This window comes from Pelophylax lessonae, assembly GCF_965119305.1.
Source record: "Pelophylax lessonae genome assembly, chromosome: 1".
NCBI lineage: Eukaryota > Metazoa > Chordata > Amphibia > Anura > Ranidae > Pelophylax > Pelophylax lessonae.
In genome coordinates, this window is record NC_138768.1 from 500,588,088 (window position 1) to 500,613,296 (window position 25,209).

The window sequence follows — 25,209 nt, forward strand, 5'->3', positions numbered from 1 at the left end:
ATGGACGATCACTGGGTTTTGACAATTCCCAATCTGCAATTCTTGCTGCAAATAAAGCATGGCTGGCAACTCTATACATGATAGCCAGGAGAGCCATACTTCGTAACTGGATAAATTACAGCCCTCCTACCCTTCAAGAAGTTACTTCAGAACTTGCGAAGCTTCTCAATAGAGACTCCATCGATGCTCGGATTTTCACTGGCCTTACTCGTAAATTCTACATGACATGGGACACCTATATCTCTATTACATACCCAACGTTCTCCTGCTCATCCTGGATTGACTCTCTTTTTCACGCATCTTCCCCCAAGTTTTCATCCATTTCCTGTACGCCTACCCGACTCTCTACACTTGCCATTCCGCAATGCCTTTCGGTTAATGTGCTATAGCCCTTGAACATTTCCCCTCTTCGAGTCTGAGTTGACCTTACAAACAATTGTCTTTCACTGCTAGGTACTTTAGATTGAGTGCCCCACCACTGCCGTGTCTTATGGTGCGGGTGCGCCTTTCCGTGCACCGGTACTTTCCCCTTTTGATGCAGAGTGTCTCTGGGAATGCTGTTCATGCCTCTTTATCTATACACGGTGAACTAAGACATATAATGTTTATGCTATATATTGTTTTTTCTCCAGACGTGAACGTGCCTCCCATATATTTTCTCATAGGTTTCCCTCCCTCTCTCTCCCTCTCTCTCTCTCTTTCCCCCTTCCTCTTTTTTACCAGCCTACCTTTACCCTAATCTCTCTCTCCGCCCCACACCTCCCCCCTTCACCCCTACCCCCTCTCCACATGATATCCTATCCCAGTCCCTCTTGCCATCTGATTTGTTTTTACTAGATTTTACTGGTACTCTGGATATCTGGTTTAACTGCAGTATATATTTGCTCATTTGAGTTTGTTTACTGAACTTTCTGCTACTTTGTTAATTGCAAAAAAAATTTTCAATAAAGTTTATTTAAAAAAAAAAAAAAAAAAAAGAGCACATTGAGTATATACTGCGAGATATGTTGGCACTGAAAAGCGGTCATTTTTTTTTTTTGCAGGGTCAGTATTAAAAACACACACAGTATGAACTGTTGCCTAGATTGGGGATTTACTGCCTAACATACCAAGAATGCTGCCTGTAAATCAATAATAGTTGGTGACCGCACATTCGCATTTCCAAGCAGACAAATACAAATAATACCTTAGAAAACAGTTTAATCAAAACATCATATTTATATATATATATATATATATATATATATATATATATATATATATATATATATATATGTGTGACACCCATACTTACCTCTAAAGTTATGATGGCTCCAACAGTCATTGAATAGATATCGTACTCAGCCACCTGTTTGCTTAAGGTAGAACTCAACTTTTTCAGTGCTTCCAAATACTGCTTGAGAACTTTTCGGCCAAGGTTAGTAAGGGTTTCAGATGTATTGCCTTCCAAGTACAGCTTGATCCAATTTTCGTGATATTTTTCTGCTTTCTTAAAAAGCTCTAAACCTTCATCTATTAATATTAATGATCATAAAATTAATTCTATATACAAGCAGTCAAAGCCGTTATTTTCCAATACAGTTGATAAACTATCCTATAGCTATCATAGTTTCCAAAAAAAAACCTCTTAAGACTGTAAGCTTTAATGAGCAGGAACCTCTGATTCCTCCTGTATTGAACTGTATTGTAACTGTACTGTCTGTCCTCTTGTTGTAAAGTGCCGCACAAACTGCTGGCGCTATATAAATCCTGTATAATAATAAAAATAAAATCACACTGAGGACTGATTACCTACAGGCACATAATATAACTTTCACTACTAGTTTTCATATACTTAAACTACTCTTCTGGTTTTTTTTCTTAGTAATGTACCTTTTTCATAAGCTTCCAAGTTCTCCTTCAGAAGTTTACACAACTGATGTCCATTTAAATGAAGGAATCTCAACTGTTCTCTCATTGTTTTGTGGTCTACAACTTCAGTTATAAGTTTTCCTAAGCTGCTTCTTGAAATTGGCAGCCCAAGGCCCAGAGCCAGGGTTGGAGCCAGATCAGTCTGTTGGATCATCTCTGGTACTGTAAACTGACCTAAAGAGAAAGCTAATTATTTCAGGGGTAAACACAGTTCTGTCAGTAATATAACAATGTCAAATTAAAAAAGTCTTGCTAAGATGGAAAACATTATATACTCTAAGCTGCCAGGTCTTTTAGATGTACAGCATCAACATTTAGTTGGCTTTTTAAATTTTCTCAGGTTCTACCATCTTACCTCAACATTATAGAAACAACAATGACATGGATGTTTTCACATATGGCGAAAGAGCAGTATAGCTTCAAAATTAGTTAAAAGTTTAGAGATAGTACCAAGGAGCCATGCAGCTCAATCAAAGGTGGCAGCTGTGGCCAAGATTAACCACTTCAAAACAGGGCACTTTCAACCCCTTCTTGCCCAGACCAATTTTCAGCTTTCAGTGCTGTCACATTTTGAATGACGATTGCACGGTCATGCTACACTGTATCCATACTAAATTTTTATCATTTTTTTCCATAAATAGAGCTCTCTTTTGGTGGTATTTGATCACCACTGGGTTTTTTAATTTTTGCTATTCAAATTAAAAATGTGTTTCGGTTCGGTAATAAAATATTGTAAATAAGTAAGTTTTCGCCTTCAATGATGGGCACTGATGAGACTGCACCGAAAGGCACTGATGAGGCGGCACTGATAAGGAGGCACTAATATGCATCACTGATAGGCAGCAATAATTGGCACCGATAGGGGACACTGATAGATGGCACTGATGAGGCATTATCACGCATTACTGACAGGCACTGATTGGCATTTTTTATTTGCAATGATTGGCATCTGTTGTGGGTACCTCTGATGGGGGCTGCACTGATCATCAGCGCAGACCCCCCCTGTCAGGAGAGCCACTGATCGGCTCTCCTCTGCTTGCGCCTTGTCAGCCCGAACTGAGGAAAGTCAATTACCGGCACTTCCTGGGTACCACTGTGATCAGCTGTAATTGGTCACAGCTAATCACATGGTAAAGAGCCTACATCATCTTTACCGAGATCAGAGATGCGGTGTTAGAGTGACCCCTGGGCGCACACGAGCAGCTTATTCTGCTGGACGTCATTTAATGCCCAGTCAGGGTAACTCATCCCCCGCCCGGTTGTCATTCGGCTATAGGCCAGGCAGGATGTGGTTAAGCACTTGTATATACAGTGGTTTTGGAAAACAAACAAACACTCACCTTTAAAATAATCACATTTTGCAGCCTGAAATGAAGACTGGCACAGTTTTTGTTTTATCCAGCTGTATTTAGTGCAACTTGTAACATCCAAGAGAAATATATAACACCAAGAGAAATTTATAACACCAACACGTCAAAAAAAAGAAAAAAAATCAAAAACAGAATCATCAAGTTGGAAAAAGGATCACCCCTCCTAAAAATGACTTGTAAACACAATCAGGGGTAGCTAATCAATGGCACATAAAGCCATTTGACTTTCAACTGTGATCATTTTGATTAGATGAGCATGAAAGCAGCTTTCCTGGAGTATTGCAGTCCCTGATAGTTGATTGTTTGCGTCAGTTGCACTATGGGTGGCAAGGTACTTTTAAAAGATCTTTGAGATAATGTTGTGGGCAGACACAAGTAAGATGGATACAAAAAAAAAATGTTAAAAAGCATTATTAATGCCTAGAAGCACAGTAAATTATATTATTAAGAAGTGGAAGGTATTTGGTACACAGACCCTCCCTGGATCAGGACATCGCTCCAAACTGGATGAAAGTCAGGAAGAAACTGGTCAGAGGCACTACCAAGAGCCCTACAGCAACTCTAAAGCAGTTGCAGGAATTTATGACAAATGATGTTCATTGTGTACATGTGACAACGACATCACAAATTCTCCACAAATGTGGCTTGTATGGGAAGGTTGCAAGAAAAAAAACCACATGCAGGCATGACTGAGCTTTGCCAAAACGCACCTTGAAGATTCTGAGACCATATGGAGAAAGGTACTCTAGTCAGATGAGACTAAAAATGAAATATTTGGCCTCAACACCAAACAATATGTCACAATCAAAATAACACCATTCTTACAGCAAAGCATGGAGGTAGTAATACCTTATTACAGGGGTGTTTCTCTGCAGCACTTGCCAGGATAGAAGTAAAATAAATGGGGCAAAATACCTTCACATTCTTGAGGAAAATTGCTGCCCTCTGCAAGAAAGTTGTCAACGGGAAGAAGGTTTACCTTCCAACATGACAATGATCCAAAGCACACAGCAAAAATGACCACACAGTGGTTGAAGGAGCAAAAGGTGAATGCCCTTGCATAGCCTAGTCAGAGCCCAAACTTAAACCCCATTGAAAATCTTTGGAATGACTTGAAGACTGCAGTTAACAAACAGTTACCATCAAATTTACCTAAACTTGAGCAGTTCAGCAAAGAATGAGTGGGCAAATATTGCGAAGTCTAGATGTGCAAAGTTAGCAGAGACATATTCCAACAGACTAAAAGCTATAATTAACGCAAAAGATGGTTTAACAAAATACTAACCTAAGGGGGGTGATCCTTTTTCCAACTCCATGATTCTGTTTTTGAATTTTTTTTTTCCTGACATGTTGGTGTTACATCTTTCACTTGGATGTTATAAGTTACACTGAGTAAATACAGCTGGATAAAACAAAAACTGTGCCTGTCTTCTTTGTGGGCTGCAAAGCAACAAAATGTGATTAATGTAAAGGGGGGGCGATTCTTTTCTATGACCACTGTATCTGCAGATCATACCTCTACCACACTGTGAGTGGTCAATATCTTTAGGAGATTTGGCAAAGCACCTCTAAAGTAGTATCCAAAAGATAAAGGTCATCAACAGCAAAGCTGTGTTTTTTTGTGCAGGATGAATGAGAAGGCCTTCAGGTGAAAGCAAGCATAACAGAAAAGATCAGTCTAGGAGCACATCTGCAGTCTTCTCCTCTTCGTAGTGATTGATTGCAAAAGCTATTACTCCCATTTTGCATGATTATTTTACACTGCATCTAGAGAACCACATGGCATTAGCATAACCTGTTACCAAAAACCTACAGATTAAATGTCTAAAAAGTAAAAAAAAGCAGCTGGTTAAGCTGTATTCCACCCCACCTTACCCCAAATCTTCATTAGTTTACTTGTATTCACTGTAGTGGAAAAATAGCCTAATAGTGAGGCTACCTATAGCGCTTGCTGGTATGTTTACACCTTAATACAAATTAAAATAAATTATTATTTATGTATGTCTTGTGATAGAAATAGTGGTGTTTTGTAATAAAAAATGCTAGTTGATGTGTACCATATAAAACATCTAATACCTTCATAAGAATGGTTAATAAAATAATACACTAATATTTCATACAATGGTGAAAATTCAACAATAAATAAATAAATAATTAATGGTGAGATATGAAGTGCTTGTGGCTTAGATGATCAAGTCCATAACATGTGACTGTAGAGATAAAGTTCAAAGTGGATCTCTTGTGCAAATGATGCTTATCCAACGCACAAAAAGTGCAGGTGCTCAACGTGGAAATTTCCTGTTCACTTTGTGACAATAGTGCAGCTCTGGTTCCTTTTCCACTGTGGTAAGATAAGGGTGGGTCACTTATCAGATGGAGTGGGTCTTGTATGCCTTATAGCAGTGTTCCTCAACTCTGGTCCTCAGGGCCCACTAACAGGCCAGATTTTAAGTATTACCTTGGGGAGATGCAGACTAGAGTACTGCAATCATTGAGCAGCAAATTATATCACCTGGGATGTATTTCAGTTATCTTGAAACCTGGCCTGTTAGTGGGCACTGTAGGCCAGGGTTGAGGACCACTGCCTTATAGCATCAAGACCAGTAACGCTTTAATAGCCTCCAGGCTAATAGGGGTCTCCTCGTGGCTCGCCAAACGTGTGATGGATGGGATGGTGGGCTCCCTCCTCTCCTCTCACCTCGTTACATATGGGGCCAGTATATGAAGAAAGACAAAAAGGTGCTCCGGATAGTGTAGTATATTTTTAAAAAGGTACATTTTATTCCCATTCCATGGGTAAAAAATATCAGGGCAAATACAAATAAATGACACAAAAACATAAAAATCTCTGAAGACGTCACCAGATGTGACGAAACGCGTACGTTTGGAACGCACAGCGTGATGTGTGATCGCAGGTGGAACGCAGAGGGCCTACAACGGAATAGGAACTATATATTTTATTTTATGTTTTTCTGCCATTTATTTGTATTTGCCCTGATATTTTTTACCCATGGAATGGGAATAAAATTTACCTTTTTAAAAATTTTCTACACTATCCGGAGCACCTTTTTGTCTTTCTTCATATACTGGCCCCATATGTAACAAGGTGAGAGGAGAGGAGGGAGCCCACCATCCCATGTTTGGAGAGCCACAAGGAGACCCCTATTAGCCTGGAGGCTATTAAAGCGTTACTGGTCTTGATGCTATAAGGCATACAAGACCCACTCCATCTGGTAAATGACCCACCCTTATCTTACCACGGTGGAAAAGGAACCAGAGCTGCACTATTGTCACAAAGTGAACAGCAAATTTACACGTTGAGCACCTGCACTTTTTTGCGTTGGATAAGCATCATTTGCACAAGAGATCCACTTTGAACTTTATCACTAAAGTCACATGTTATGGACTTGATCATATAAGCCACAAGCACTTTATATCTCACCATTAATTATTGATTTATTTTTGAATTTTCACCATTGTATGAAATATTAGTGTATTATTTTATTAACAGTTCTTATGAAGGTATTAGATGTTTTATATGGTACACATCATAGCATTTTTATTACAAAACACCACTATTTCTATCACAAGACATAAATATTAATTAATTTTATTTTATTTTCATTTGTATTAAGGTGTAAACATACCAGCAAGCGCTATAGGTAGCCTCACTATTAGGCTATTTTTCCACCATCTACCCAATTTTTCTATAGCAGCTGCTATAGCAACTGCTAAAACACACATAAAAACGTATATATATTTATTTTATACACAATACCAGGCACGGGGAATATACTTTGCTATATTTTTTCTTACATGTATTCACTGTAGCCTGGAAATCATCACATTTTATTCTTTGCCACCATCCCAATTAAAAGCTGTTCCATTAGCTATAAATTACTGGAAAAGTTCCTTTATTTTGGGTAATCTATGCTTACCCAACACCATTTGGGTCAATGATGCGGTCTATAAATTGTTGGATTTGTTACGATCCTGAGTATCATTCGAATGCATTCTTCATAGTCCTTTCCAAAAGGTACTTACAAGGGAAAAGTATTTTCAAAGAGTCACACCCATTCAGAAATAATGTCAACACATTTTAATTCTGCATTTTCAGTTAAAAAAAGACCAGTTATAGTCTAAGATATACAACATACCAGCTTTGTTTTGAAATGCTGAACTTATTAAAACAAGTGGAGTCTGTACTTCTTCTTCAGAAGACCCCCCATGACTGCCCACTTCAGACATACCATGGTCACCACAGACAACAATTAAGCTTGGAGCAGAATCTTCATCCTATATTTTAGTAAATAAAACAAACATACACCCTGAAATGTGCTTCAAATCAGAAAATTATGAGACAAAAATAACTCAAAGGATACATAAATTGGAATAGAGAGAAAGAAATAAAGGAATGTAAGAAAGAGAAAAGTTCCTCTAAGTTTTCAAAGACGTAAAATAAAACTGCAAACGCTGAAAGGGTTCCTGTGCAAACACAACTAGATTCTGATTGACTTTGACCTTCCTGTAACTCTCTGGGACTCCAGTGGAAAGATATCCCCACAAAATTTTACAGATTTTCTCTTCATCATAGCCATCACTACAAAACCAAACAAGGAGGGGAGGAGTATCTTCTTTGATTCAATTGTGTGTGTACATTTTAGCTTCATCTACTGAGTTCAGAAAAAAGGCTTGTTAACCACTTACTGACTGCCCTATATCAGTTCCACAGCTAGAGTACAACAGCTGTGCACTGGATCACGTATATAAAGGTGATCCTGCACTTCTGCCTGCAGAGGGTGCGCGTGCGCTGACAGCGGGCCACTTCTACTGTGATTTTTCACAGCAGAAGCCGATCTGCAGGTACCAGGCTTTAGATGTCCTTTAACCACTTGCCGAGCGCCGCCCGACTATATATGGCGGCGGTCAGCCCCTCCCAGGCAAAGTGACGTACCGGTACGTTACTAGCCTGGGAGCGAATAGGGGGCGAGCGCTTGCCGCTGAGGGCGCGCTCCGGCCCCCGCTCGTATCCGAAGAAGCCGGCGCGTGTGACCGGAGGACCCGATGTCCGCCAGTCACTTGTGATCGTCGGGTAGAGAGGGAGATAGGCAGGTGGCTAATGTAAACACAGCCGCCTGTCTTTCCCCCCTGTGTAAAAGGACAGATCACTCGGTCCTGCTATGATCTGTGCTGTTACACACACACAGCCACATCCAATCACAGTAAGAAACACGCCCCTAGGGACACACTTCACCCCCCCCTCTTCAATAAAATTAACCCCTTCCCGCCCAGTGTCATTTTTACAGCAACAGTGCATATCTATAGCACTGATTACTGTAGTAATGTCACTGGTAACCCCAAAAGTGTCAAAAATGTCAGTCAAGGGTCCAATCTGTCCGCCGCAATGTCGCAGTACCGCAAAAAAAAAAAAACGCAGATCGCCGCCATTACTCGTTAAAAAAAAAACAACAAAAATGACAAAAATCTTTCCCTTAGTTAGTAAACGCAATAACTTTTGCGCAAACCAATCAAAATACGCTTATTGTGATTTTTTTTAACAAACATAGGTAGAAGAAAACAAATTGGCCAAAAATTAAAAAAATTATTTTGATTTTTACATTTTTTTGGGGGAATTTCATATTAAAAAAATGTGAAAAATATTGTTATTTTAACAAAATTGTCACTTTTTTTTTGTTTATAGCGCATGATCAAAAAATCGCACAGGTGATCAAATACCACCAAAAGAAAGCTCTGTTTGTGGGAAAAAAAGGACGTCAAATTCATTTGGGTACAGCGTCGCACGACCGCGCAATTGTCCGTTAAAGTCACGCAGTGCCGAATCGCAAAATACCCCCTGGTCAGGAAGGGGGTAAAATCTTCCGGGGCTTAAGTGGTTAAAGCAGCTTTGGTAAGGTTAGTAGGTGTCTCACCTTTAACAAGAGAGCAGAGTGAATTTTTTTTAAGACAATGTCCATTTCATAAAGTTTTGGTCCAATTAAATGACTGTGTGGTCCAGTCAGATGTCCAATATGATCTAGTCCAAGATAGTGAAGAATCAACATATCCCAATCATTTCTCTTTAAAACATCATCTAAGTGTCTGGTTACATTGTTGTCAACCTAGAGAAAAACGGAACAACCAGGTATATAAATATTTACATAAATAAAATAATTTTTTTTTTCTGACAACAAACATTACAAAATTCCTGTATGTCAGCAGATGACTTCTCTTTTAAAAATCATTAATTTCTGGATTGTAATGCAGCTCCAAACCCTTTAGTATCCCCCTAAGGCAGGCCATACATTAAGCAGGATTGAAGGAACAAATTGCTTGATTCCCCCTTCAACACTGTCAGAATACAACAGCACAGAGGAAGGTTTCCCAGCCAGCAGAATAAGATGATCCCTCCTGAAAGCGATAGCCGCCAGAAGTGATCGAACGGAAAAAAAAAAACCCAACAGGCTGGGGTGTAATGAAGTAAAAAAATATATCAACTTCAGTACAACCAGCCTGCCCATGGAATGATTGAAATGTAGCCAATTCCTTTTGAACACTATATACAGTGTGTTAGAGGAGAAAAAAAAAACACAAAATGAAAACTGCATGCAAAAACGTGGGTTTAAAAGCCCAAAACGCAATGCAAAACGCATAGATGTGAACCCAGACTTATTAAACACCTTGGACTGTTTATTTTCCAAAAATGGGTCATTTAGGAATATTCATACTATCCTGACATTTTTGGGCCTTAAGAAATCAGGATTGTTCAATCTTCAGATATATACATTACCATAGTTTGTGAACTCTAGAACTTTCCTACAGGACTAACAATATACACTGATTTGGGTTATTTTCACAAAAGAAATGTAGCAGAATACATTTTAGCCTAAATTCATAAAGAAAGAGTTATTTGCAAAATTTCATAACAGAAACCAAAGAAAAAAAAAATTTGATTTTTGACTTTCTATAAAATCCGTAAAACCTCTGATGTTCATTGACGGACGGATACAGCTCCTGATCTTCTTAACCACTGGGTTATACTGCCCCCTACAGGAGTAGGACACTGGGCAGAAAAAAAGTCTGGCTATACCTATGGGCAGTCCCACGGAGTATACTCCCTCTTTCTGCTATAGGTAATTAGTTTTGTTACAAGCAGTGTCAGAAGAATTACAAATTCACAGAGGGGTGGGTGCTGTGTCCGTCGATGAACATCAGAGAAATGGATTTTACGGTAAGTCAAAAATCCCATTTTCTCTTTGTTAATTGACAGACACAGCTCCTGACCTTTTTAACCATTGGGACGTCCCAAAACTGTGTTAAACATGAGGGGTGGGAACAGCAAAAAATTCCCAAGGCTAAACAGTAGCCAACCAGGCAACAGGAGCTCAACCAAAACAACTGGAGCCAATACACCCTTAAAGAGGACCAGGTCCTCTAAAAAGTAGCCTGCAAAAACCTTGCGGCCAAAAGAAGCATCCGCAGATGGCAACACATCCACTTTACAGAACTTTGTGAAAGTGTGTACCGATGACCAAGTGGCCGCCTAGCAAACCTGCATCACCGACCCCATTTGATGAAAGACCAAGGAGGCTTTGAGCGCCCCAGTAGAGTGCACCTTGACAGGGAAAGGAGGAACCTGACCCCTGATGAAATAGGCCTAAATCATTATCTGTCGAATTCATCTGGAAATGGTCGCAGAGAAAGCAGACAACCCTTTCCGAGGCCCATCCATAAGCACAAATAATGAGTCTGACTTCCTAAAAAAGACTCTGTAGCTGCCAGGTACACCCTAATCGCCTGAACCACATCCAAGGCATGCAAGGCAATTTTCTTTGGATGATTTGGCCTGGGACACAGGGAAGGCAACACAATGTCTTCATTCAAGAAGAAATCAGAGACCACCTTAGGAAGGCACGACAGACAGGGGCAAAGAACCACCTTATCTCTGTGAATCACCAAGTAAGATGAACGACCAGATAATGCTGTCAGTTCCAACACCCTGTGCGCAGAGGTGATAGCCACCAAAAGAGCCACCTTCTGACACAGTGTAAGGGAATCTCCCGAAGATTCTCAAAGGGAGGCTTCTGAAGGACCGAAAGCACCAAATTGAGGTGCCAAGGCGGAAACGAAGACTGCACTAGAGGAACCAAATGTCGAACATCCTGAAGAAAGGTACCCACCCGGGAGTGTGTGGGTGGCCAAAGGTCGTTGGAAGAAGACCGCCAAAGCTGACACATGGCCCTTGATGGTACTCAAGGCCAATTTCTGTTCACCCCCCCGGTTGAAGGAAGGTCAAGATTCGAGCCACCGAGGGATGAGGATGAACCCCATGAAACTCACACCAGGCGATGTACATCTTCCATGTACGATACTAGATCTTCCTAGAAGTAGATTTCCTAGCTTTTAACAGCATTGGAATCTCCGATTCAGTCAAACCCCTATCCTTCAGCACCTGGCTATCAACAGCCAAGACGTCAAAGCCAGCGACTGTAAAGAAGGATGAAAGATTGGAAGCTTCCTCTCAGGGATGTTTTCTGCTGTCCCAAGGGCAAAAAAACGTCGGTGGCCAGCCACACCAGATTGGTGTAACAGGCCCAGCGAGGCCAGTCCGGGCCATTAAGATGACCGGAATCCCTTCTGCTTCGATGCTGCGTAGAAGTCTTGGCAGAAGCTTGAGAGGAGGGAAGACAAAAATCAGACGATACTGACCCCATGGGGTCACCAGCGCGTTTGTGGTGTCCGCCAGAGGATTCCGTGACTGTGCCATGAATCTCTGCACCTTTCTCTTGAGCCAAGACGCCAACAGATCCACCTCGGGGGTGCACCAGCGGAAAAACAACTGATGAAAAACCTCTGGATAAAGAAGAGACTATTCCCCCTGGTCCAATGTCTGCCGACTGAGGTAATCAACCTGTCAGTTTTCCTGCCTTGTTTACAGGTCTGGAGAAGCCCGCTCTTGACTTGCCAGACCAAGTTCGCTTGGATCCTCCAGAGAAGGCCCCAAAGGGCTTTGATTCCTTGTCAGTCGACCCTGAGGGAATGAAAATACTTCTTATGAGCCAAGAAGGAGGGCCCATGTCTACGACGAGGGTCCTTGCCCTTAGTAGCCTGCGGAAGAAAGGTACTCTTTCCCCCTGTGAGACCTTTAATGAAGTCATCCAGGGTAGCACCAAACAGGCAATCTCCCTGGAAGGGAAGATCAATCAAGGCCTTTTTAGAAGTCTGGTCCGCAGACCAGCATTTGAGCCAAAAGACACGCTGAAGGACCACTGCCGAAACAGAGAGCCGAGCCACTAGGGGAGCCAAAAAGGCGTCACAAATAAAACTGTAGCCCCTGAACCAGCTGGTCCGCCAGCTTAGTAAAGGCAGGGGGGAGCTACCCCCCCCCCCCAGGTCATGGCACAAAAGGTTATCCTAATCAGTCAGAGTCTGCAACACCAGGGCAATGGTAACTATCAGCCTCAGTGCCGAACCAGCCAGGGTATACATATTGCAGGCCACAGCCTCCGCCTTCCTGGAAACCGGAGGGTCCACCACCGGTGGATCAGTCCACTTGTTAAGAAGGGACTCCTCATAGGGTACTGCATAGCAAAATCGCTTAGGGACCACAAGGGGACGCTTTAGTCATCCCCACCCTTTAGCCGCTCTGGATGGCTTGTGAGTGCCAAAGGGAACCTACGCCTCAATCACAGATGCGTCCTCCATTTTTAAAGTATCACGCACAGATACAATCAGTGCGTCCACCAGTGCCTTTTCGCGTGTGGTTGCAAAAGTGAAGGAATCCTCCTCACTATCTGAGGTTTCAGGGCACGTGGTTGCAGACCCAGCAGGGTGACCCCCGTCTGCAGCAGCCGAATCAGATTCAGGATCTGATTAGATAGATGAGGCAGGGGAAGATGGGGGGGAACTTTTTGCCAGCCAGTCACCCAAAAGCCACCTTTACCTGAGACACAAAGGACTCCAGGATCACCGTCAGTGCATCGATGAATGGTTGGGACCCGGAGGACCCCGCAGCCTCAGAGAGGGGATCAGGTGGGGTGATGTGCTCCAAAGACTCCATGAGTCACCAGGGGGAGCCCACAAAAAATTGTAAAACACTGCTAGGAGACAACACCCACCGCTCTGGCAGCACCACCCGGTTGCCAGTCACAGAGCACCAATCGATCCACATCAGAGAGGGAGAAGACCCCACCAGACTCACCACCCCGCAGAAACCATGCACCACAGCCGCCAGGAGAATCTGCACTGCATGATCGACGATCAGGAAATGAAAGGATCCAGGAGTCAACACCAGGAGATGAGGAGGAGGTCCCACCGCCAAAAATGCCGTCCAGAAGGCTCCACAGACATGGCTGCCACTGTTTTCTATGGCAAACCAACGCAAAATGGCCGCTGGACTGCACAAAAATGGCTGCCATGCATTGCAGCACAAGAGGATCCCCCCTGCATAGCCATTTGTTTGGTCGCTGGCCAATCCCCCCCTCCATTGCCAGCATAGTGCCATGCCCCCACACCAGGAGGTGGACCAAACCACCCACAGAGTCCCAGCATAAGTGGAGGGGGAGGGATAGGATGGGGGGGGATAGATGAGGGGGTGCCTGATGGGAAGGGGGGGAACCCTGGGGTTCGACTGTCCCATGGAGGGGTCCATTTCCACCCCAAAACCCTCCAGGGGGAGAGGGGGGACAGCTACTCACCATCCCAGGAACCAGACAAAACCCCTCACCATCAAAATGGGGGGCTGTCAGCCAGAAGCAACACTGCGACTCGAGCCAAGACCTGGTCATATGTGACCTTGCAAGGCGTTTACCTTGCAGGCCAGCCCCCGTCCGGTGGGGCTGTGTCGTGGCCGACCTAGTGCAGAGTGAGACTGGGGTGACCACTGGGTCTAGATTTTCCAGCCTGTTGCCCAATCCGGCAGTTGATTGTAGATCTCACAGGAAAAAAACAGGAGAAAAAAAAAAATCTATCTAAAAAGAAAGAATTGCCAGAACCAGAGATCCCAGCAAGGAACTAGGTCCTTACTCCTGACTAGGCAGAAAAAAACTGAGTGCCTATAGCAGAGAGAGTGAGTATTCCCCCCTGGGACTGCCCAAAGGCGTAGCCAGACTTTTTTTCTGTCTAGTGTCCTACTCCTGTAAGGGGCAGTATAATCCAATGGATAAGAAGATCAGGAGCGGTTTCCATCAATGAACAACGAAAAAGAAACTTGTTTTTTTTTTTCAAAATGTTTTGGTAATTTTTAACTCACGTAGCAAAAAATAAAAATACACAGTGTTGATTTAATACCACCAGAAGAAAGCTCTATTTGTGTGAACAAAATGCTAAAAATTCAGTTTGAGTACAGTGTTGCATGATAGCATAATTGTCATTCAAAGTGCAACAGCGCTGAAAGCTGAAAACTGGCCTGGGCAGGAAGAGGGTAAAAGTGCCCTGTATTGAATTGGTTAAAGTGGTATTTTTTTTTTTAATAAAAATAACAAACATACCTATACTTACCAGCTCTGTGCAATGGTTTTGCACAGAGCAGCCCCGATCCTCTTCTTCTGGGGTCCCCCGCTGGCGCTCCAGGCCCCTCCTCTTCATCGGGTAAGTGGCTTTGGGGTCCGCTTAAGCTGAGTGGAACCTACCAGGACAAGTGATATCCCAATGTCTTGAAGAGATGTAATGTTTATGTAGTGGTTGTTACATTGAGTCCATTATACTACATCTTACTGCCCATTCCCACTGGCGCGACACGACTTGCTGGGGCGACCTTGGCGCGACTTGCACGGACTTCATATCATTGAAGTCAATGCAAGTCGCCTCCAGGTCGCCCCAAAGTAGTACAGGACCCGTTTTCTAAGTTGGAGTGACTTGTGTCGCTCCTATTAGAACGTGTCCTGTGCTAATCAATGGCAGGCGACCGACCGCGACTTGTCAGGCGACCAAGTCGCCTGACAAGTCGCGCTAGTGTGAATGGGGTCTTACCCTCTTGAGGATTTTCACTTAAGTCCAGAGCTTTCCAGAGCTTTGTTTTAACTTCGTCTATATATTTTTTCCATTGTATTACTGTGTAAAAAAATATTTTAATGTAGAATAATAAACTTTATTAATTTTAAATTATGTGCCTTTAAAGTCCATTTTTTCTCCACAAGTTTCCAATTCAAGATTTGTAGGATGTGGCACAGAAATTATATGGTGCTCATTAGCCACCAATAAACACCAGATTAACTCATTCCACTTTAACTCATTGGTCCAGTGGGAATTTTTTTTTCCCACTGGAGAAAATTGGACCATGCTTTATTGTTTTTTTTTTTGCCTTCCTTTTGATCAACTGTGGGTATAGAATTGAGTATATGGTGGTTTTCTATCGTTTTTTTTTTTTTTTCTACTGGTTGAAATGGTCTTTTTTCAACCTAATTATGTATCACAAACCATGATAAAAACAACTATATCAAACAGAAATAAGAATAAAAATCTGACTTAAATTTGTTTAATCTCAGAAACTTAGCTCACGTATAAAAAGATTTACTAAATCCAACATACCTCAGTAAAATCTGAGACAAAGAAGGATGTCGTTCCATCATACTCTACAAAATGTTTTGGGAAAAGTTTTATCCACGTATCATCACCATAAAATATTATTCTTTTCCCCGCTTGCTTCGCTTGCCATATCAAATTGTCTTCATGCAGTTCTTGTGAGTTGAGGTTCATGACGATGTCAATAAACCCAGGTATGGTGCCAGTCATCAGGGCCTGCGGTCATAGAATTGGTTATATTTATTATACATACTTGTACCAATAAGACATAATAAAGACAAAATTCAATGGAGAAGCAATTGATACATGTATTTACTTCATAATGATGGTTAGTTCCACTCTATAGCTTCAAACTGTGGTGTCTATCCCAAAATTAATTACAGAAAAAAACAATTCCAAGGAAGGAATTTATAAATGTGGAACGGGATGTTGCGATACCAAGAAAAGTAATGGAAGGTGTAGATGCAAATTCAATAAAACTTCTCTTTTATTAAATTCAGACGCCGCTTTTTTTTTTCTTCCCATTTTGGTGTGGGGTTCCCCCTTAAGATCCTCAGAACACAAGTCCACCACAAGTCAGATCATCATGATCCGACTTGGATGCAACTTCCATTCAAATCAATGGGTTCTCATAGGCAACCATTGATTTTGACGTGGCAAAAAAAGGAAAAAACTGCCATTAGCAGTGTCAGACGTTTTTACAGCTATGGGGAGTACTCAGATTGGGCGGGTGTGGAAAGCGGGGTCCCCCAGGGTTCTGTCCTGGGGCCAATCCTGTTTAATTTATTCATAAATGATCTAGAGGAGGGGATATCGAGTACAATCTCAGTATTTGCAGATGATACTAAACTAAGCATGCCAATATCTTCTGGGCAGGATGTGGAAACCTTACAAGCGGACCTGAACAAAATAACGGGGTGGGCAACTACATGGCAGATGAGGTTTAATGTTGAAAAATGTAAAGTAATGCACTTGGGTGCCAGAAACCAGAAAGCAAGCTACTCACTAGGGGGGGGGGAACCTCTGGGTGAGTCTAGGATGGAAAAGGACCTGGGGGTACTGGTAGACAACAGGCTTGGCAGTGGCATGCAATGCCAAGCCGCTGCAAGCAAAGCCAACAGAATACTGGGATGTATAAAAAAGGGGATTCACTCCAGAAATAAAGAGATTATTCTCCCACTCTACAAGACTCTGGTCCGGCCACATCTGGAGTATTCTGTCCAGTTCTGGGCACCGGTCCTCAGGAAGGATGTGCTGGAACTGGAAAGAGTCCAGAGAAGGGCAATAAAAATAATTAGGGGAATGGAGGACATCAGCTATGAGGAAAGACTACAAGCACTGAACTTATTCTCTCTGGAGAAGAGACGATTGAGGGGTGATATGATATCAATGTACAAATATTTTACTAGCAACCCTAGCATATGGAAAAACCTATTCAGAGAGAGGAGATACAATAAGACACGTGGCCACTCACTAAGACTAGAGGAAAGGCGGTTTAACCTTAAAATACGTAGGGGGTTCTTCACTGTAAGAGCAGTAAGGATGTGGAATTCTCTTCCACAAGCAATCGTATCAGCAGGAAGCATTGATAGTTTCAAAAAACTATTAGATGGGCACCTTAAAGACCACAACATACAGGGGTATACAATGTATGGTTAGCAGCAAACACACAAACACATCTTAAGTTGAACTGGATGGACTGATGTCTTTTTTCAACCTCACTAATTATGTAACACCGTTCCTCGGAATGCGATGGCCCTGGGTTTTTTTTTTTTTTTTGCAGCTTGAAAACGCCTATGCCACTTACAGCTCCTAAAAGCCTGTGTGTGCCCATGAGGCCATAGAATAAACACAGAGAGGCGTTTTTAAACTGCAATAAAAAAAAATGTCTGACGCTGGTAAAAGCAGCTGTAAAAATGCCCTGTGTGCATGGGGACTTTAAAAAAAAAAAAAAATAAAAAACAAGGACCGCATCACTGACAATTTTCAAATGCTACAGTATAAATGAAAACCATGATGGAGGAGCATTAAAAAAAAAAAAAATGAATTGGGGGATTGGAACTCCGCTTTAAGCTGGCCATACAAGATACAATTTTTTATTGAATTTCCTTTAGGTTTACAGTGCAAGAGTCTGCTTAATTGCAATCAAATTTGTAGTGTTTAGGTTTGACGACATAATATATGGTTTTGGTAAATCTAAAGGAAAATTGTAGAACGTATGGCCAGCCTTAGAGTGACTTCTGTCGAATGGACATGCTGGAAAACAACTGTTGATCAGCAGCTGCAGCCAATCGGAAATGCTAGATGATATCACAACCCCTAGGAATTGTTCCCCATTACAGCACCTGTAACTGTGTGGGAGTAAAGGGATATTATTGTGGTCCCCGCCTGTGCTAGTAGCAATCATTAGTATTAATGCCTACTTGTAGTTAGACGAGAAATCATGTTATGAGGCATGTACTGATTTGCTAACACATTTATTACAACATAAAAAAGACATGCACAAAATAACAATTACAGTGCAAGTAAGCAACCTGTGTCAATTATTATAACTAGCTACAACACTGCAGAAACATGAGCTGCAGGTTAGCAAAAATCCACTACATAAATTCCCCTAACCTCTGCAGCAACAGACTATTACCCCATCTACACAGGAAGTAATTTAAGGAGGTTTTAAACTGTGGTACAGGATAGATGCCATCAATGGGGCATAGGTACAACAAATCTTTATAGAGGTTTAGGCTAGGATTAGACCTGAGGCCCCTAGCCTCCCCAGGGCCAGTTTTAAAGCTGTAAAAGTCCAACCATTACTTTGTTTCACAATTCACATGTATTGCACTGTATTTTTATTCACTCTACTGTGTTTTGGATTTTTCATTAAATGCACACTAAATAATGAGGTCCAATCTCAAAAAAGCCGTCTCATGCATTGAGAAATTGGGTTTGAAACTAAAGGTTTCACCCCCAATGCTGTCTGTATTGCAGCGTTGGCCTCATCACAGAATAGGCGCAGTAAACATTAGCTGACAGTCACTCTAGCAGCTTCTGTGTGTGGCCACTGAGTGCTTGCAAACAAAAAATGTGCTTCTGGCATATACTGCATCACATACAGGCTCTGTAAATGTTAATAAATGATAGCTAACTAGCAGATGCCAACATGCAGGCTTACACACTGGCAGTGGGATCTGCATACAGGGCCTCTTGCACATAGAAGCCTAAAAACACCACATTTTTAGGCATTCAGGTTTTTTTTTTTTTTTTTTTACTGATCTAAATGCAACCCATTGTTTTTGGGGATGTACACACAGGCAAGTAAACCTGCATTACAGTACGTATAGATCAGTGAAAAACAAAAAATACCCCAACAAATACAAAAATCTGTGTTGCTGCTCAATATTTTATGTGCATACACATGTATATGTGCAAATGTGCATGTATGCCACACTCCCTTGATTAGAAAAAAAGTTAGAATATATTTTACACGTGTGTACGTGTTTGCACAAATACTCACAAGTGCTATACAGCCTATCCTTGTGGATTTTATGCCAGGAGTATCTGATATTCATACATCAGTACCAGAGATGTATAGTAACGAAGTAGAACTACTTAAGTACTGTACTTAAGTACCGAAATGCGGTATCTGTACTTTCCTAGAGTAGAATTTTTTTCTCCTACTTCTACTTTTACTTCACTACATTTTTTCGATGATTTCGATACTTCTACTCAAGTATTTTTTTTTGTGCTGCATAGTTACTCGTTACTTTTAAAAAAATTACCACTGCCAGAACAGTAGATGGCAGGTTGCATAAAGCTAAAAAAAATGTGTATAATGTCATTTGTAAATCAGCGCATACGAAAATAAAGGCTGTGTATAATAAAAGCTGCTATACCAAATCTTTCCAATAAAAAGAAAATATGAAACAAACAAATAAATGGTGCTACAGCGCTTAAAGTGCATCAAGAAACTACTAACAAACACAGGTTAATCATTTGAATAAATCATTTGAAATAATAAAAAACAGTATGATGTTCAAACTTTTAACTTCTTTCTTTAATAACTACATAACACAGTACTTGTACTTCTACTTTCAGTACTTGAGTAGAAATTTTTTTTCAAAACTACTGGTACTTTTTACTTTTAGTACTTAAGTAGCAAATTTTTTGAGAAAACTACTTGCAATACTTAAGTAAAAAAAATGTTGAATACTTTAGTACTTCTACTTAAGTAACTTTTTCTGTGAGCACTTCCACTTCTACTTAAGTCACTTTTTGATCGAGCACTTGTACTTTTACTCAAGTAGAAATTTCGAGTACTTTATACAAGTCTGATCAGTACTATCTGCAAGTACACAATAATGTAAATGTGTAAAGGCTGGTTCACACCACAAAAATGCCCTCTAGATCAGTTCCAGATGCATTTCTGCATACGCGTTTTTGATGCATTTACAGATGCTTTTTTTCTTCTTTCTTGGATTTCTTTTCACTGTACTGGGGTCCGATGCATTTTTGGTGCGTTCCAGCGCGTTCCGCAGCATTTTTTATGCGTTTTACTGCATTACAGTACAGTCAAGTACAGGAAAAATTCAGCATGTTCTTTTTTTTGGAACTGGAATGCCCTGGAACTTACAGTACTGGTGTGAACTATGCCATTGGAAACTATATAACCTACTTTTTATGCAGAAAAAAAAAAAAAAAGCACACTGGACTGCATGTGGTGTGAACTGGCCCTAAATGTGGAAACAACATCTATCTATTCTCCTGTTTCTTTATGCCAGGCTGCTGAAGAATTATTTTCCACATGCCACAATTCATAGCTTGAGGGAGCATACTAGAATGTGGAAACAAGACTCAAAGTTCACAGTGGTACAAAATCTAAAGGTTTTTTTCTGGTTTCTGGTACAAACCTTAATCCGTGGCATGGTAACCGTTGGTGCAGTTGCTGTTGCTATAAAGCTGTGTGTAGTTCCTTTCTGAATAAGTTGTGTAATATAGGACATGTGTTCTTTGCCCTTTTTTCCAAATATAAAGTCCTGTCTCAAGCCATCTATGAGAAAAACGACAACCCTCTTGAAAAGAGGATGCGGAGCCTGGGTCCAGTTGGATGACAAGCCTGTAAAGATTACAAATAAAGTATATTACTGAAAAGCACAATTTGACGCAATTAAAAATATTTTAAAGAGTATAATAAATCCATTCAGTTACAGTGACCACACTGCAAAGTGGAACAGATCATGAAAATGAATTCAATTAAATGATGCTGCATGTAATGCCAAAAAATAGCTTTCAAGTTTCTTCTACATTATAAGTAGCTTGGTGGAGTGTATTTTTATCTAAAAATACAGTTCTTGCCTTTAATCCCCTCTATCATAAATTCTGTGTTGGATTTTAACATTTTATGTATATTTTTTTTTAAAACGCTACAAGTGAAAAAAGAAAAGAAAGAAGTCACTTTAAGGCTACGTTCACATCTTGGCGTTGCTATTACAGGCATTCTTATGGGCCTTTTTTCAGGCGTTTTTAGATTGACTAGAGACCAATGGAAAACGCCTGTAATCTGCCCAAAAAGAAGCTCATGTACTTTTTTGAGCGTTGGGCGTTTTGCTCACGGCGTCAAAACGCTCAGATGTGTACAGGGGCCATTGAAATTAATAGGATTTGTCTTGTTGGGCGTTTTGAGAGCTGATCCTAGAGCAGAAAAACGCCCCCAAAACGCCTACATGTGAACGGAGCCTAAAAAGGCCCCTTTCTTAGCAGTAAATAGAAAATAAATATTTAAAAACAATAAGGCATTTCCTTCTGCGCACATGCAGAATCAAGTCTCATGTACATACACACTGTATTTTAAAAAAGAAGAGCGCGCAAATGCAAAAGAAATAACTACCAAATCTGAAGACAATCCATAAATAAAAATGGGGGTTTGGTCCCACCATATGGCCATATCGTGCTCAAGCCCACTACTGCGTCAAAGTACCCCATTATCAGTGGGTCCTACACTATCCATGAAAAAGAGATGAATCCAGCCTAACCCTTGGAGATAATACTCCTTGCTGGGAAGGATGTGCAAATGCACTACAGGGGACTCCTACTATATCCACTAGATGGTGGACACTGATTGAGTACAGGTGTGTGTGGGGGGGTGGGGAGGGTTGCTCAACCTCGATAGTCTGGTCAGATATACATACATGTATACAGTTTAGGGTTTGCTCCCCCAATTTTTTGCTTGTTTATTATGTATTCGGTCTGACCAGACTTATGAGGTTGAGCATCCCATCCCCCACACACACCTGTACTCTATTGGTGTCCTCTATCAAGTAGATATAGGAGGAGTCCCCTGCAGTGCATTAGCACACCTTCCCAGCAAAGAGTGTTGTCTCCAAGGGTAAGAGAGGCTGGATTCACCCCCTTTTTTATGGATAGTGTAGGACCCACCGATAATGGGGTACTTTGACGCAGTGGTGGGCTTGAGCACGATATGGCCATATGGTGGAACTAAATCCCCATTTTTATTTATGGATTGTCTCCATATTTGATAGTCATTTCTTTTGCATGGTTGCGCTATTCTTTTTTAATATACATGTTGCTTGGTCCATAGCTGCACCGGCTTTAGATATACATGTTTAGGGTTTGCTCCCCCAATTTTTTGCTTATACACACTGTATTTAAAAGGCTATTACGTGTTAAGCAGCCCTGCAAATACCAGAGGTAGAAAAAAAATATAGGACCATTTTTTCACCTTTAGGGCCAGTTCACACTAGATGCGGTGTGAGATCAAAGCAAATTCGCTGCAAATTTGCACCACATCAAAATCACAACCTGTTTACACTGATTGCGGCGTTTATATTAAGTTAATGACACCCGGCAATAAGTTTGCAAAACGCAGTGTGATTTGCAGAATCAGAACACCCATGCGATCCGATTCCTAGGGTGAACAAAAAAAGGGTCCTGCATGAGTTTGGTCCGAATGTGATGCGTATTTAGCCATACAGTTTGTATGGGTGAATTCCCATCGCACAGACATCACATGTGATCTGCACAGCAATGTGCTGCAAATCACATGCGATGTGTGGCATCACACTAGTGTGAACTGGCCCTAATGGTTTGTAATGTGGTGTCTATTTACAATTTTGATTATTAGCCAGTTTACAAATAACTTTGAGCCTAGGAGTCAGTTCACAGTAGCGCGACTTGTCAGGCGACTTGTCAGCCTGACAAGTCTCGCTCCCTCGCGGTCCATTGACCGCTACAGGACCCGTTCTAATAGGAGAGACACAAGTCGCTCAGACTTAGAAAAAGGTTCCTGTACTACTTTGGGGCGACCTCGGAGCGACTTGCATAGACATTCTTTATGTGAAGTCCCTGCAAGTCGCTCCGAAGTCGTGGTGCATGGTAATGCACAAGTCGCCCCAGAAGTAGTAAAGAGTCGTGTCGCCTCAGTGTGAACCGGCTCTAGAAGTATTATTTGTTATTAAGGCACCACAATCTTATCTTAAAGGATTTTAAAAGTTCCCAATTATCCTCCTGTACATTAAAAGGAGATGTACAGCCAAAGCTTGTTTGGCTGTAGATCTCCTATGGATCACAGGAGTGCAGTTCGTTCTTTACTCCTTTGACCCGTTTTCAGCAGAGAGCGGGCTGAAGTCCACTCTCTGCTGACATCATAGAAGTCAGTCCAGGCACCATGTCATCACGACAATGGAAATCGGGATCCGCCAGGTGCCTGGACTGACATCCGGCTCAGCCTCTCAGCAACCCGCTGAGAGCGTGAGCCAGCTGCTTCCTGCCCCTCCAAAGCTCTGCGCTCCAGTGAGCGAGAAGGGGCAGAGCGAAGAGCTGTTGACTGACAGTCAGCAGCTCTCTGCTCAGGGAGCTGTCGTAACCGAGCGATTGGCGATGTTCGATCCCTTGGTTTTCGACGCAGAGGCGCCGGGGGACAGATGCAGCATCAGACCGATACTGCATCCACCTAGGTTTGTATAATTCTTGAAAAAAAAAAAAACATTCCTATACATCTCTTTTGTTGTCATCGCAAGCCAACTGATGATCTATACCTATTGTACTGGAATAGACTAAATGCCTAGAAATCTAAAATAAGCCCTTGCTCAGTCACTGACATGTATCCAATCCTGCACATGTTTGGGATCCCTGTACTTAGGCACACACAGTTGTCCAGGGATCTGAAATCCCTGCTCTTCTTTCTGCCATGCTTCCCTGACAGATCAGAGTGATGCTGAAACTGACCAATCACAATCTCTCTGACCTGTCCCCAAGGCCCTGCAGAATGAAGAGAAAGAAGAGTGAGTAGTTCAAATCCCTGGACTGTTACACCACCTGTGTGGGCACTGTCAGCTCATCATCCATGAAGGTACCGTGTTTCACCGAAAATAAGACCTATCTCCGTTTTCTAGAATGGCTGCAATATAAGCCTAAAGTTAAAATCCTTGTAAAATCATGTAATCCATTCTGTAAAAGGATTATATAATGCCCAGTGTGTCTTTATGTAACATGATTGTAGAAAATACCTTATTTACAGCGCCGATGGGCGCTCATGTGACCCCCCGAAGCGCCCCTCTCTCTCCCGGCTGACATCAAAGGCCCCTCCCTCTGTAGTGCTTGGAGCGGGGCTGGCATTTGCGGAGATCTCGGCCCCTCCCTCTGCAGTGCTCGGAGAGGGACTGACGTCAGCGGGGATCTCGGCCCCTCCCTCTGCAGTGCTCGGAGCGGGCCTGACGTCAGCGGAGATCTCGGCCCCTCCCTCTGCAGTGCTCGGAGCGGGGCTGACGTCAGCGGGGATCTCAGCATCTCCCTCTGCAGTGCTCGGAGCGGGGCTGACGTCTGTGGAGATCTCGGCATCTCCCTCTGTAGTGCTTGGAGCGGGGCTGGCGTTTGTGGAGATCTCGGCCCCTCCCTCTGCAGTGCTCGGAGAGGGACTGACATCAGGGGGGATCTCGGCCCCTCCCTCTGTAGTGCTTGGAGCGGGGCTGGCGTTTGTGGAGATCTCGGCCCCTCCCTCTGCAGTGCTCGTAGAGGGACTGACATCAGCGGGGATCTCAGCCCCTCCCTCTGCAGTGCTCGGAGAGGGACTGACATCAGCGGGGATCTCAGCCCCTCCCTCTGCAGTGCTCGGAGCGGGGCTGATGTCTGTGGAGATCTTGGCATCTCCCTCTGTAGTGCTTGGAGCGGGGCTGGCGTTTGTGGAGATCTCGGCCCCTCCCTCTGCAGTGCTCGGAGAGGGACTGACATCAGCGGAGATCTCGGCCCCTCCCTCTGCAGTGCTCGGAGAGGGACTGACATCAGCGGGGATCTCAGCCCCTCCCTCTGCAGTGCTCGGAGCGGGGCTGATGTCTGTGGAGATCTTGGCATCTCCCTCTGTAGTGCTTGGAGCGGGGCTGGCGTTTGTGGAGATCTCGGC

The 25,209-nt window shown here is 42.4% G+C and overlaps 2 protein-coding genes across 2 annotated transcripts in view; both read right to left on the minus strand.

The window, feature by feature from the left end:
* Positions 1 to 3,896, minus strand: part of PGPEP1 (pyroglutamyl-peptidase I) — a 167,420-nt gene extending 163,524 nt beyond the window's left edge. Inside the window, exon 1 of the mRNA XM_082272908.1 lies at positions 3,889 to 3,896. The gene's annotated coding sequence lies outside the window, so the exon portion shown is untranslated. The remainder of the gene's footprint in view (positions 1 to 3,888) is intronic.
* The window catches only part of PIGG (phosphatidylinositol glycan anchor biosynthesis class G (EMM blood group)), a 71,770-nt gene that overhangs the window by 43,880 nt on the left and 2,681 nt on the right, over positions 1 to 25,209 (minus strand). Inside the window, exons 2-7 of the mRNA XM_082272896.1 lie at positions 20,705 to 20,910; positions 15,807 to 16,016; positions 9,212 to 9,400; positions 7,439 to 7,577; positions 1,873 to 2,085; positions 1,295 to 1,512 (exon numbers count right to left, since the gene is read on the minus strand). Of these exons, the coding sequence (XP_082129022.1) occupies positions 1,295 to 1,512; positions 1,873 to 2,085; positions 7,439 to 7,577; positions 9,212 to 9,400; positions 15,807 to 16,016; positions 20,705 to 20,910 (1,175 nt within the window). The remainder of the gene's footprint in view (positions 1 to 1,294; positions 1,513 to 1,872; positions 2,086 to 7,438; positions 7,578 to 9,211; positions 9,401 to 15,806; positions 16,017 to 20,704; positions 20,911 to 25,209) is intronic.